Source organism: Maylandia zebra, linkage group LG7 (genome assembly GCF_041146795.1).
Source record: "Maylandia zebra isolate NMK-2024a linkage group LG7, Mzebra_GT3a, whole genome shotgun sequence".
Classification (NCBI taxonomy): domain Eukaryota; kingdom Metazoa; phylum Chordata; class Actinopteri; order Cichliformes; family Cichlidae; genus Maylandia; species Maylandia zebra.
Genome location: NC_135173.1, coordinates 66013881 through 66028352, shown reverse-complemented (window position 1 = coordinate 66028352; position 14472 = coordinate 66013881). Strand labels below are relative to the sequence as shown.

Sequence of the window (14472 nt, the reverse complement as noted above, 5' to 3'; positions counted from 1 at the left end):
TTAATTTGTTGCTACTTGTATCCACTTAGTAACAGTTTAATGCCCTTCAAATTGATTCCTTAACATTTTCACACTGACACCTTAAAGAAATTCGATTTTTGACAAATTTATTAGAAAAAAAACATTTAGAGGACCTGAGCTCGTTCTGAAAGAGGAAAACTCTTTTTCAGCTGAGAGAAGAGATTCTCCGACATGACTTTTCCAGTCTGCAGCATAAAAACTATAAAACTGATAGTTAAGAGAGCAAACAATGAAACCTATATAAATGATACTTCTGTTAAAAAAGTAATTACATTTCTAAATGCACAATAACATTTACAAAAGTTCAAGCAGTTTTTGCTGTTGAACCCAAAACATCATGTTTTCAGAGAGCAAGCAAAAAAAAATCCTTTTTAGATATTTTCCACACAAAGAAGCAACGATTCAACCTTCTCGTCTTTCTAGTTTTCAAACAGTTTCTACATGTAAAGAAAAAACATCTGATTCCAAACAGTTTAAACTTTAGACTATTGAGATTATTAAAGTAAGTTCATCTTACCCTGTTGCAAGTAAAAAATCATGTTGCAGAAATGTTCACATGTTGGAAGCATTTCCATGTTTTTATTTTTAAACTATGTTAGCGTAGCTTTGTGTAATTTGTGGCTCAAAATAATCCTTCTTTAAATTAAGCTGGGCTTGGTGTAGCCCCTCATTTTAGGAACTTTCTTCTGAGTGGCTGTGAATCTCAAACAAAAGCTTTGATCAGCAGGTGGGCGGTGCTTATTTGGTCAAAGGGAGAACTTTGTGATGACCCTGTTAGGGCTAGCCAAGCTTAATGACATCATTCGGAGCCAATAATAGACACTTGTTTTGTAAACCCGGGTGTTTAGAGGAATCTGCAGCCTAAACTTTAAAACACATACACTGTCCTCGTTATTTGAAATTTTGGCCACTTTTCATAGAAAAATTCAAATTAAATAATTAAACAAAAGACATAAAACAGTAAAGAAGGAAACACATAATAATTTAACGTTGGGTTTTACAGGAAAGCTGAAGATTTCCATTTGTTGTGATGCTGCAGGGCTTAAAATGCTCCTTTTGAGTTAAAGATCAAAACATATATTAAATCTGTCCGAAGCCTTCTGAAGACATAAAACGTGTTCTGTTCATTCTCCTTTAAGTTTATTCCATATACACAAACACAGCATGGAGGCATGAAGGGTTCTCACAGGGAGGGCGTTTTGCAGAGCAGGGCTGGGCCGGGTGTATTTCAGGAGCTCGCAGGCCTATTGGTCTGCCTGGGAATCCATTTCCATAAAGAGGATCTGGGCAATTTGCTGAGGCATCGCAAACCACCATATATACCTATTTCATTTTTCACTGTCTGTGGCTTTGGCAGTGTCTCCTTTTCTTCCACCAAGTGTGTCCTGTCCTCTTCTTCCTCCTCTCAATAGGTGAGAAATCTTCCTTACTTTATCTTTTTTCTTTTTCTAATATCTCCAGCATCTTTGAGCTTCTCTGAGAGCAGCATCTTCTATTTTATCAGATAGAATAAAAAGATGCTGCATGCAGCCACGTCTCAAAACGACTGTGTTTTGAAAAGACATGATTTAAAGCAGGATTACAGCTCTGACTGTTCCTCACTCAATCCAAGTGGCTTCTTTACATTTGTTGGTGACATTTGACCTTTTTCTGTCAAACCTAAATTTATATGACGTGTTCAGCTGCTCTGCCTCAGTCTTGTCAAAGACCTGATTTCAGCTGTTTTGCCTCAAATTGTTCATTGACTTTTTGGATGTGCGTACAACAGAAATATGAGCTGATCAGAAGGCCTGGAATTACAAAAATCTGATTCTGGTTTGGTAAATATTTTCTGGTTCCCTGAAAATGTTTATGTATAAAGTTAAAAACTGAACAACACTTGAATCATTAATTAATCTTATATATGTATATATACCCTGCCTAAACAAACAAACAAAAAAAGATGTCTAACCTAATCTTCTAATCAAAAAGTGACATTAATTGGTCATGAAGACATGCTATCAGAGTGCCTCAGAGACACTATGGATAGTTACTAAAGGTTAGCTACTGTCAGCTAGTTCATGATGTCATGTTAGTTAATGATATTCCACTGGAGATTTTTTCAAATTAATCCTTCACTCGATCACGTGTAAACCGCAGAGACGTGACACATGATCCCGGCCAGCCCAGTTTAGTTCAGTTGACGTCGCTGCTCTTCAGCTGTGGCCTCAGATCGCGTTACGGCACAAATATTCCCGTCTATCCATCTCCATCACAGCAGCAGAACATGCTGATCTCAGAGAACCTCACACTGATTATCTGAACATCTCTGGTGTTCAGCAGGGCTCAGAAAGACCTCAACGTTTCCTCCAGTCACTCAGTTTTATGTTTGTCTTACTGCAGGTTGTGAACCCGAAAAACCGCCAAGATGTCTGAGTAAGTGCGAAGAACATCCTGTCTGATTGATGCACACTATACCTCATTTATATATGCACCGAAATCTGTCTCCTTTTAAAGATGCTCCCTTTAAATGTTTAATATCTGGATCCAAAAAAGATGTGAATTAGAAAAATGTAACCTTTACAACTATTAATGATCACAACTTCCTCTCAAACAGGAAAAAGATGACTTCCAGCCGCAGGCATCATCTCAAGGTAAATAAGGATTATGAAAAAAAATTGAGTTCTTCTGCTGCTGAGTATGTTTGAGTGCAGACCATTAAACACGAGACTGGTTGATGATGATTTCTGTCCTGCAGAGCTTGATCCTGCAGATTGCTATGAACTGGATCGAGCAGGAGAAAAAGGAAACCGAGACGGCCAAACAGGCCTACATGGCCGAGCACTGTTCTCCTCCAGACATGAGCGGAGACCAGGCCGCCCTGATGGTGAGAGAGACATCAGGGTTTATCCGAGAAAAAAGAAAGAATAAAAAAGAATAAAATGTTTCTTTTAGTAGTTCAGGAAACAATCAGCTACTATAATAGCCTATTCATTTAATTAATTAATTTATGCTGTTTATTACTGTATTTATTTCATTATGTTGTTGTTTTGAGTAGAAACATGACTGTTATTATTATTTTGGCATTTAAGTGCCACCATAATGCAGCATGGAAACTGGACACTTAAAGGATGCTAATGAAATGAGAAGCTAGCCTGAACTTTGCTGCTGTAATTCATCATAAACATAAATTACCTGAAAGTGTTAAGTGAAGCACCGAGTGACCTGCTAACATTAGCACTCCTCTGCCAGAGGAATGTACATCCTTTAGCACCTAGCTGCTTTGATCGGCATGGCTAGCAATGCGGTAACTTGCATGTCTCTTCCCGTCTTGTGTACTTTTAGAAGCAAAAGTAGTTTAAAACTTTATATGAGCTTGAAACAAATGATTTACTCACTGGTTTTGTTACTTTAACAGCACTTTTGATATAAAAAGGGAAGGCCGTATAACTCTAAAGCTGTGGGAAGATCATCTTCTGGGGTTTCTTTATGCATCAACAGGAACTCTGCAAGAAGCTTCACGCCGCCATCGACAAGATCGATGATGAGCGGTACGATGCCGAAGCCAAGGTGCAAAAGGCTGACAAAGAGGTAATCTTCCTCTGGGAGCATAACAGGATTAGAGTGGCCTCTAAAAAGTAAAGAAGGGTAAATATAACACTTTCTTTCTGTGCATAGATTGAAGACCTGAAGATCAAAGTTGTGGACCTGATAGGAGTGAAGAAGCCTGCCCTGAAGAAAGTGCGTATGTCTGCTGACACCATGCTGCAGGCTCTGCTGGGCTCCAAACACAAGGTGACCATGGACCTGAGGGCCAACCTGAAGCAGGTCAAGAAAGAGGTCAAGGAGGAGGTGAGTTCACAGACAGAGGGTGGTTTTGTCAGGATAAATCGACATGTTTGCACTTTTAGTTCCAGCAGTGATGGATTTTTATTCTTTCTTTACATTACTGAGTTTACTGATGTGGTGCCAGTAAACCTGTTTTAATATCTATGAAGCAGCTTATCATCAATGTGATGACCTTACACTATCAGAATATTATATATAATGTTCTCCAAAGTTTTGGCATTCATGACAAAATAATTCTGACGTGCACAAAAAAATAGTTGGTGACTTGGACGCTAAAGCGTCACGCGGTTAGACGATACACCGTGGCCTTTGAATTCCAGGCTGAGATTATATTGCAGATTTCAAACATAAATCAATTTTTACACAGCCAAAAATAATATGCACACCCAGGGAAACTTGGTGGCAATCTGGAAGAGAACATTTTTGGACTTCTGATCAGAAACTAGCACTGGAGCCTTGTATCCCACACATTTGCTCACAGATGAAATTAAAAAGCATTTTTTTCTTAATTTCTCTTAAATCTGTAATTAACAACTGAATCATATTTGGTCCACAAGTTTTTGGAGGACGTTTTGGAGACTTCTGCATCTTTTGTGTGTTTTTTTTCCTGAAAAACTTGAATAAATCTCACAGTTTGTGATGCAAAGTAAAACTCATTCAGGAAATTAATATTTTTTTTTTTTAAATTATTAGGAGTAGCATAATAAAGACTGCTTTTTCAAAAAAACTTAATTCCTGTCAATTATTTCATCAGTCAGTCTTTACAGTATTACAGAATTTTTCTACTTCTAGAAACATAAAGTCACATGTAAGGCATGTAAGGGCTGGTTTTCCATGTGTCAGCTGTCAAAGTGCAGAAATCAGCTGATTAAGTTCAATCACCTCTCTTTTTAATAAAACTAAGATGTCTAAATTCCCGGTTTGTTTGGACTAACTCGCTGCTTCCTGTCCTCTGCAGCCTACAGAAGCGGTGGGTGACTGGCGTAAGAACATTGAGGACAAAGCTGACAGGAAGAAGATGTTCGAGGCCTCCTAAATGTTTCGCTGCTCTGCTTTGTTTTTCTGTTTACATGAACTCAATGTGTCCTATTTGTGCTGGTGGAAGAGCGCGTTTGCTTTATGTCACACAGGTCTGAAGAGCAGGTTAGCAAATCTGAGAGGCGGGGAGTTGAATTTACCTGAGGGTTGTTATTTTGCACTTTGTCGTAGTCTGGAGGGAGGGGAAGGTTCACACACCAACACCAAGTCTTCAACTCCACACAGTCGGGGAAACAATCGCACACAATGTTCATTATACACAATAAAATCACGTGTCAGAGACAATCATGCTGTTTTTGTCTTTTTTTTGCCCAACTTTCATCATCATCATATTTACAGGATCACTGTAGAGGCTGAAGTTTAAATCTTTGTCTGAATCTGTTTTAAAGCTTTTACCATGATGCCAGGAAGAAACTCTGATTCCCACCTTTATGTCTTATCTTTGTTATCCAACCTAAATGTCCTCAAATTAAAATGAATTCTTAAAACAAGCCTACTCTATACATGATCAAATAAATCTTGGTTCAAATGGTAACTAATCTGCACAATCTGATTTTTACCAAAGATTTGAGCTTTTTCTTCATAAATCTATGAAGTTTTAATTGCTATGAGGTTGTATTTTATTGTTTTTATGAAATAAGTTGTGGAATAATTCAGATTCCGTACAGTCAGAATAGGACACCTAAGTTTGGTTTTTAGATTTCTCACCAGTGCTGCTAAATGCAACCGTTGCTCTCTGTTGTGTAATTTATGAACCATTAATGCATCTATCATATTTTCATGGTGCACTGTAATTGTATGAGCACAGTTTTTTTATTTAAAAAAATAATAATGGGAAGAGGTTTTGGTTTATATTAGCTGCAGTTTATTTGTTGAGTGTTTAGATTTCCAGCATCAGGTCCATCAGTACCAGCAATTTGTTTTCTGTCTTTGTCCTTGAACGTTTTGAACTTCTTCAGACATTTGTTGGATCGTTTTGAATCACCTCATTTTCTGATGTGATTCAAATCTTTTGTGAAGCTAAATTGAGGAGAAATGTTACATTTAAATAACCATAAGGGTCAAACAGTGAAAGAAAAACAGCATCAAAGATCTAGATTTCTGCATTCAGCACCAAGGCTTATAAGACAAAAGTGTGAAATATGGATTTCTAGAGCAGACCTTCTTGACAGCATTAAACACTAGCAGCACTATCTCAACCAACTGCATGAGTCTGGAATTATTTCCATTTAACAGCTGAGCCTTGTCAGTATGTAAGTGGTGGAGTTCCTTTCTTCCTCAGTGTTATTAGAGAGCAGCTGTTGTCCCAAGGAAGACCCCCATCCACCAACCTGCAAATTATGGCAACAACTGTTCCTCTAGCAACAGTCCATCTTTGTTTCATCACACAAAGGCCCAGCAGTCCATCTCTGAAGCAACCAATAAATTAAACCAGTGAGTTAATTTATTGACATTGTATCTGTTTTTTTCAGTATTTCTAATGTTTTTATGACCTGGAAACATAAACTGCTTTATGGGTTGCAGGGATGTAGAAGGGATGTAGCCGCCACAATGATCAGACAATATTGAGACAAGAAGGCATGTTGTGTAGATAGCTTTTTATAATATGACATTATTTGATATTAAATGTGTAACTACTGAGAAGTGAAATGTACATCCTGGAGAAACTGAGCCATTCTCTGTAGAGTCTTTTAATGCAGCTGAACAGACAACAGCACCCACTAGCTACTCGGAACAATCCTTAACAATGCTGAAATTTAACTGTAACACATTTAAAAAAGTGTTTTGCATAAACATTTACACTGTCAATCAAAGCAGCCAAAACTCTAATTTAAAGTCTTGCTGACATTACTCAGGGAGAGGTTCTTTATTTCATTTTACTTATTTATTTATTATAAAACGGTCAATGTTTTTATTTCTGCTGTAAAGTTATAACCTGGGAGTTTAAATGCACTGGCTCGCTTTTGGAGTCTGCCTCAAGTGGACATTAGAAGAATTGCAGTTTTTGGCCACTCAAATTTTCATCCAGCATTTGCTGCAATTAAGTAAGAGCAATTTGATGGGTGTTTTTAGGTGTACCAGCACAAAATACCTTGTTTGTCATGTTTTTATGTGACGGTAAAGTTTGATAATGATCAGTACTGTTTTGAGTGTATTTAAAAAATATTAAGAGAACTCTTCTTATTAAACACAAAGTCATCTCAAATTGTCTGATCATTCAGGTTTCCTCTCTAACTTTATAGGATTTTTTAAAGTGCCTTGACATGACTGTTGTTGCATTAAAAAAAAATTCATAAAAAATGAGTGAAGTAAATTTAAATAAGGGTAAATTTGATTAAAAATAAGAGTCATGCACAGCCATCAATCAGTTAAACACTCCATTGAGACTTTAATGATTTATCTCACTGGTTGCAAACACGCCCCACCCTCCCTCAGATGCCCTCACACTCCTTGTATGGTGCTCTGAGCTCTGCCTCCAGCCTGCCGGGGCCCTCGAGGCTTTGGTTTCTTCAGGGGCTAACTTTATCCCCTGAGACTCATGGGGAATGTGAAGGAGATGCCTACGAGTTATATTTGAATCATCTGACTTCAATAAGACTCCTTAAAGAAAAAAAAAAGAAAAGAAAATTGCAGCGTCTTCCCTCCATCACCAGCCTGTAGGGCTGCGACTGACACCTGCTTTTAAATTTAGTTTGAGTGCTTTCAAGCAGCTGCTTTTCCCGATGACATCTGTCTGCCGCTATGTATCTGTGACTGTATTGTGGAACGCACATGGATAGGGAATTTAAAAAAAAAAAACTATAAACATAAATGCAGCTCCTCATGACACCGTTTGAAGCTGTAAAACAAAGTACAACAGTGGCGCTCGGTGAGGTGTTGCTCCTGCCTCGTCCTGTTTTCACCCACATTTCAGCTTTCCAGCACCCTCGTTTCTCTGAAGCCCTGCAGTTACTTGGATTTACTTCCGTTCTCCATCTGTCCACCAGGTGTCCTCTAACTACACCATCCTGTGTCTTGTGGGCTACAGGGACAGTGAGGCGACATGTTATCTCATGGCTTCAAGATTAGCGACGATGAAAACGGAAGTTTCAGTTCATCTTTCTTTTCTTTAACCCGTAGACATGTGGGGTCAAATGACCCCACAGGTTGTTCTTCTTCAACATCTTTAAAATGAAAAGTTGTAATATATTCATATTCCAGGTATTCCTCATAAAATATGTTTGTAACATGAGGCCATTTGCATTTTTATTTATTTTTTCGTTAATTAAAAAAAATGCAGTTTTTGTATCACTACCCCACTCTTCCACAAGTGGGTCAGAAATGACCCCAAGCAGTTCCTATGGGATCTTCTATGAAACTTTAATTCTTAGCAGCTCTGACTGTCCCACTTACACTTCTGATGGATCAGGAATTCGTTTTTACACAGTAACATACATGATTTATAGTTTTCTGTGCATTTCAAACACTGTCCTTTCTGATGTTTATTTTTAATATCTAAAGTAATATGGCTGCCATGAGGCCAGCTAGGATCCCTGTGGACCTTGCCCTACAAATGATCCAGGACGGATGGGAAGAAGAGTCCATCGGAGGCATTGACTGACATCTCAGATATAGAGGACCCAGACTTTTGCAATGCAATAAATGGTACACATCCAGAGGATGGAACAGCCCCCCCCCCCTTGCAACAATCAGAAACCCCCCAAAAGTCTGAAGTCTCTGAGGAGCAGCAAATCCATGCTGTTCCTGCCCACAGCTGAAAAAAAGCTCAAATCTGAGGTGCTGCTGTAGATGGAGGTTCGTGGTCAAAAGAGGGCGTGTTTGCACTGCTTTTTGCTTTGAGTGGAAGCTCAACAGTGCGAGGGCTCTGCAGCCGTTTAGATCAGACAGACTTTAAATGTTGACTCAATGCAAACGGCCTTTTTTCATGTGAGAGAAAAACTGTGCCTGCATTATGTGCGTATGTCTTTCTTTGTTCTGTTCTGCTATTTGCTTTTGTTCATGGGGGGGAAATAACTTTTAACTATTTTTACAGCACTTCAGAAAGAATAGATGTTCATTTAACCCCATTTTATTCATCAGATACTTTGTAGTTACTTTACAGACTCAAAGGGACCCAAAGGTTAGAGAAATTAGATTGCTGGTTCATAAGTGCCAGAAACTGCAGTTTTTCTAATGTCCACTTGAGGCAGACTCCAAAAGCGAGCCAGTCCACATAAACTCCCCAAAAAAGTATGTGCCATAAAAAATCTGGGTGGGAAATCAGAAAAGTGACGACTGATTGAAAAGGTTAAGAAGTCTCAGACTGAGCTGCTCGAAATTGCTTTTTAATGAGTGTGTGGATCTATGAAGAGAGCTGAGTAAGGTGTAGCCACCCAGCATGACCAACCTGCTCCCAGTCTGTCACATCAAATACGGGTGTTTTGTCAGATGCTGTTGATGTCTGAGATATATACAAAGGATGCGCCTCACTGTTGGTGCTGTGACACACTAGGTGTAGAAATACTGAGTGCACAATGAGGCAGGACAGCAGAATACAGACCTGTTTTTCAGGAGACTCTGATTTGTCTTCTTTGGTTTTACTTAAGTATGAAGTGATTCAGATAGGTTTCAGAAAAAAACTTTGATAAGGTTCATTATCAGTACTTTGTGAGTACCAATTTGGAGATGTGGAGGTTCAGAAGGAAAAAGAGGTTCACCACCAGAAAATCCACCGCTTAAAGAAAAGAGGAGGAAAAACTGCACATGCGCTCGCTGCCTGTCCTGTGGCATTACCTGGACAGCATCCATCTGTCATCATCAGCTAATGCCACCAATCTGCAAAGCAAGCTAAAGAGGCACCAAAAATCCCCTCTAGAAACAATTATTTCAGAAAGGGAGACAATTGTCAGCGTACAGTAGTGTTCACAGTGCAGACATCATGCCACAAACTAGCTGTCAGAAGTACAGCCTTCAGACTGAAGCCATGTTAGATAATGTGGTGTCTATTTTAGATGGATATGAATACAAGTGTACTCATATTTTGATATTGATATTTTGTGTCCTTTGGGCCAAAACCTTTGAAAACTGCTGGGTTAAAATATGCAACAGTTAACTTGTATGTTTAAAAATGATGCTGAAGGGTGAACTTAAATGATTTGGGAATGTGATCGATGTCACTGGAAATTGCAACACGCCAATATAAGGTCACCTTGGTGTGTTTTTCTTAAGTCTGCAGAAAGAACAGTTTTATTCTTTCGGGCCTGATTTTTTAATCCACAGGGATTCATACTTGTAAAACCTCCCTGTCACATGGAAAAAGGACATTTATTGTCATGAATTTTTATTTAAAAGATGATGGCAGCATGATGAGAGAACGTGGCTAGGAGTGGAAAACCTGGTCATGCAGTGTGCTGACATATACAATTTTAATGCAAGTGGGTGTCAGCATTAATCCAGTATCAAGACATAAGGCTGAAATGTTTCTCTTTGTAACCTTCCCACATTATAAAAATCGATTAACATAAATGAGTTTATTATGCTGGGACCCAAACATCCAGGAACACGTGATAAAAACATCATAATAATCGTCTTTCTCTGTAACAGTCTTTTTTTCAAGGTTTTTTTAAATGATTTCTTTGAACATTTTTGAAATGAAACTGCACTTGCATGAAAACACTGCTGAAGGTGTGAATTCCTGCTTCCTTTCCTGTTGCACCGTGTCTGTTACTGCCACCTTTCTTTTCTTTTCTTTTTAAAGTAAATTTAGTTCACGTTATTTCCTGCAGCCATCACTCACTCTTGCATATTAAAAAAAGCTACTGAGGTGATTTTCCATCTCCTCACTCTGCTGAATCAGAAATATCGCTCAGCAGCAGGTCGTCTCGCCACAGGCCTCATGACTGTAACCCAAGCAGGTCCTAATAACTGACCCAGGCTGTAAAGTCATTTGGGTTTATTATGTCCAGCCTGCCGGAGGTCGTCGTAAAAGTTCAAGGAGCACTGTTACATTTAGTGCCTGCTCAAAACCCCATTAACTTTCTCCCTTTTGTCCTGGATCCCATATGGCTTCACTTCAGATGGAGAGCAGCAGTTCTCCTTTTCCTCCCACAGCTGCCCACAGCCTCTCTGCACGCTAGTTGTCATAACTGGATGGAAGGTGATGGATTTCTTTTCTGAACTGAGCAGTTTTGCAGTCCACTTTCTTCTGCAAGGAGAAGGATGTTTTTGTATTTTTAATATTGTGAATGTGACAGACTGTTGAACTGGTGTAAATCAGTCAGTCAGAGCAGACAGAACAAGGTTTATCTGATTTCAGACTGTACTGCTGCCTTTGAGAGATGCCGGCTGTAGATACTATGGATATTTAAACTGAGGAAATAAAGCTAAATTAGGTTGTAAGGAAGCACGTGGACAAAACTGTAATGCTTGAGCTGATTAATACCCCTCCACTAAGTACACTTCTTCTTATTATTGGTGCTATCTGAGCCCAAAGTTTGCTGGTTGCTGATTTTATTAAACACATCTATTTACCAAGAGCCTAGCATTCCTTCAACATACATGAAACCAGACTTGGTTCCAGATTAGTCCTCCCAGTTTTATCTATTTGAGTTTTATACGCCTTCGTTAAGTTATTGTCCTTTCAAAAATTTCCAGATGCACATAAACTTTTGGGGTGACTGGGTGCTCTGCAGTCCATCTGAGCCTCCAGTTTGTTATACTCGTGTGATTTTTGCATGCTGTGTCTGCTCGAGGATAATCAAACAATGCCCGGAACTATTTGAAAAGATGGGCACGGGTGCAGTTCAGCTGGACTCGGCACGGTCCACATGTGTTCCCCAGCACGGATCTACGATGCTTCCTCAATGAGAGCTGCTGCAGTAAAAATTGTTTTGTTCTTGATAAATATGTGAGAGGAGAGTGTGTCACCACTTTCATAGCTAAGCCACAAAATGCATAAAAACTAGATTTTTCTAAATCTAGATTTGTTAGAGAATGTGTAAAAATGCACTTGGACTTGGATGGTTAAGTGCCGTGTTAGGACAGGCCACCAGCCTGAGAACCTCTGGTAATTTTGTTTGTGCAAATCTGTTCATAACTTTCTGAGTAATCCCACCTGCAACCATGAAAAAAAGAAAAAAGAAAAAATTGGCTTCACAAGTTTGGCTCAAAAGTATACATACAAGCTCAAATATGTGCATAGGCTACACATAAATCTTTTAATAAGTGGTGCTGAAAGTTGTAATAAGCTAAAGACTATAAACTTCCTGTTAAGAAACACAGTGAAAATGTTCAGCTCAGTTCCTGAATCACACACATCTGGAGACCTGTTGGCGGCTTCCTGGTATCCACAGGTTGCAAGCCCGCTGCTAGTGGTTGTTGAAGATGATGGCAGTCGCTGTGAAACTCGCCAGCTGGTTGGGGAATACGCATTTTCCACGGTGATCAGTGATTCCCAGATGATTGTTGGCTTGTCTCTAGGCACATGTGATGCCGACTAGCTACAGGGACTTTTGCACAAATCTACCCGTCACCTAAACCAGCCACATTCTTAACTCTAAGCCTTAACACACCTTACGTGGATGGTACTGCTATCTAGTGATTATTTAATTATGAACGGGGTAGTACAGATTTGGCATCAAAGTAGAACTTTGTTGAGTGATTGTGCTTTTAGCATGGTGAGACATAACATTTAAAGCATCAGCGTAATGACTCATCTTGGCATCATCCAAAATCTAAATCAGTCTGTTTGAAAATACTGGATGGATGGACAAGGAGATTTCTAACATTAAACAATCTCTTGACGGTGAGATTGTCAATGGGTGTTGTCAATGGTTTGTGACATTAACAAGGCTTTTTTTGCTTTTTGCAAAAATATGGATTCTTCCGTTACTACTCCAACAGAGGTCGATTATCTTGTTAATAATTTTACCTCCTCACTACGTTTGGTACGATCGTAAGCAGAGTCATGTGTAGCCCTACTTTAGCTCCACAAACAGCCAAGATGCAGTTTGTGACACAAACCTTGTCAAACACAAACAAAAGTAAATTATAACACAGATGATGATGATGATGATGATGAGTTCATGATGAGGCTGTCATGGTCCTGGGCCATGTGGGCCCAGTATTCTTAGTTTTCATGTATTTTTGTATTTTGTTCTTTATTTAGGCCATGCTTCCTGGGTTGATCTGTTACGTTGTTCCTTATGTGTTTTCCCTTCGTGACTCTTACCCCCTGTGTGCCCCTCTGTGTATTTATGAGCCCTCGTCTCTCTTTGTGCTTTATTCTATGTTTTCCCTAGCCCGTTATGTCTGCGTTCTTCCCGTGCTCTCTCTCCTCCTGTCTGAACCTCTGTGCCTGTACCCGTCAGCGTTATGTTCACCCCGCCCTGTCTCGTTATGGTTATCTGTGTCACCTGTGTTCCCCGTGTGTTCCCACTTTCCTCGTTAACCCTCTGTGTATTTCTGTCTGCGTCTTCCTCTGTTCGGCGTCGCGTTCTCCCTCATGTTGTGTGTGCTCCTCCCTGTGTTTCTTGGCGAGCTTTGTATTTAGTTATCCCAGTTTAGTTTTGTATGTCCTACGTTCTGCCGTGCCAGCATTAAAGCTGTGTTCTTTAAGTTTATCCCCGTGTCTGTGAGTCTGCATCTTGGGTCCTTCTCCTGCCTGCCACACAGCGATCATGACAGAGGCGAACTGAAGAGGAGAGCGACAGGTGCTGCAAGGGGGAATCAAACGTTGCTTGTGGAGTCCTTCAGTGCTGCAGGCGGGCACTATCCAGGTACGGAGGGAGAAAATGTGGAGCTGTTGGCGAAGTGTAACACTGCTGAATTTTGGAAAGTGACTTAGTCCAGGCTTAGAGTTTTGTGTCTATGTTTACATGATGGGAATTCACCGCAGCTTTAAAAAAAATATAGACTCGTATTTGTTTAAATTGTAGAGTATTTGAAGCCATTATATTGACTAGGTATCTTTAAAATATACAGCGTACACTCTAAAAATAAAAATACAACTCAAAATATTTAATAAGATGAAATCTAATGTTTTGTATTCATTATAAAGACAGAGTTTGAAATACACTAATTTTAAAAATAGATTTTCCAAGCACATCGAGTTTTTGTACAAAGTATCTGTATCGGATCAGTATCGCCGATACAAGACGGAATTTTACTTGGTATCAGATCAGACAGGAAATCAGTGGCATCGCACGTCACTAGTGACTCCTTTCAGACAAATGTAATTTTCCATGAGAACACAGTCTGACAGTTAATATACAATCTTCTAAATGTATTATAATAACAGATAATGTTCTGCCTCTGGATTTACATCTGGAACAAAATGTGCACCATCAGCAAGATGCCACAAATCCTTCGGTTGTTAAAGGCTGATCCAGTTACCTGCAAAATAAGTTTGGTATTCACCACTAATTACACCCCTAATCCAACTAAATACCTGCTGAGAGTCCAGACCACAGCAAGCAGTGTGATATTTGTGGTCTGGCTTATTGAAGCTAATAAAGACGAGTTTAGATGTTCTTTTTTATATAAGGAATTTGTGATGCAGCTGGGTGATGTGCTGCCATGCATGGAACACACAACTGTAAGGAAGCA

The 14472-nt window shown here is 39.4% G+C and overlaps 1 protein-coding gene across 1 annotated transcript; it reads left to right on the top strand.

Annotated features, from left to right (window-relative positions):
* The first annotated feature begins 1315 nt into the window (after positions 1-1315).
* On the top strand, positions 1316-5172 carry LOC101465328 (troponin I, fast skeletal muscle). The gene is made up of 7 exons (XM_004566182.5): positions 1316-1433; positions 2404-2436; positions 2618-2654; positions 2759-2887; positions 3502-3591; positions 3679-3852; positions 4808-5172. The coding sequence occupies exons 2-7, from the start codon at positions 2429-2431 to the stop codon at positions 4883-4885; spliced, it is 516 nt and encodes a 171-aa protein (XP_004566239.1). The 5' UTR covers positions 1316-1433; positions 2404-2428; the 3' UTR covers positions 4886-5172.
* Positions 5173-14472: the final 9300 nt, after the last annotated feature.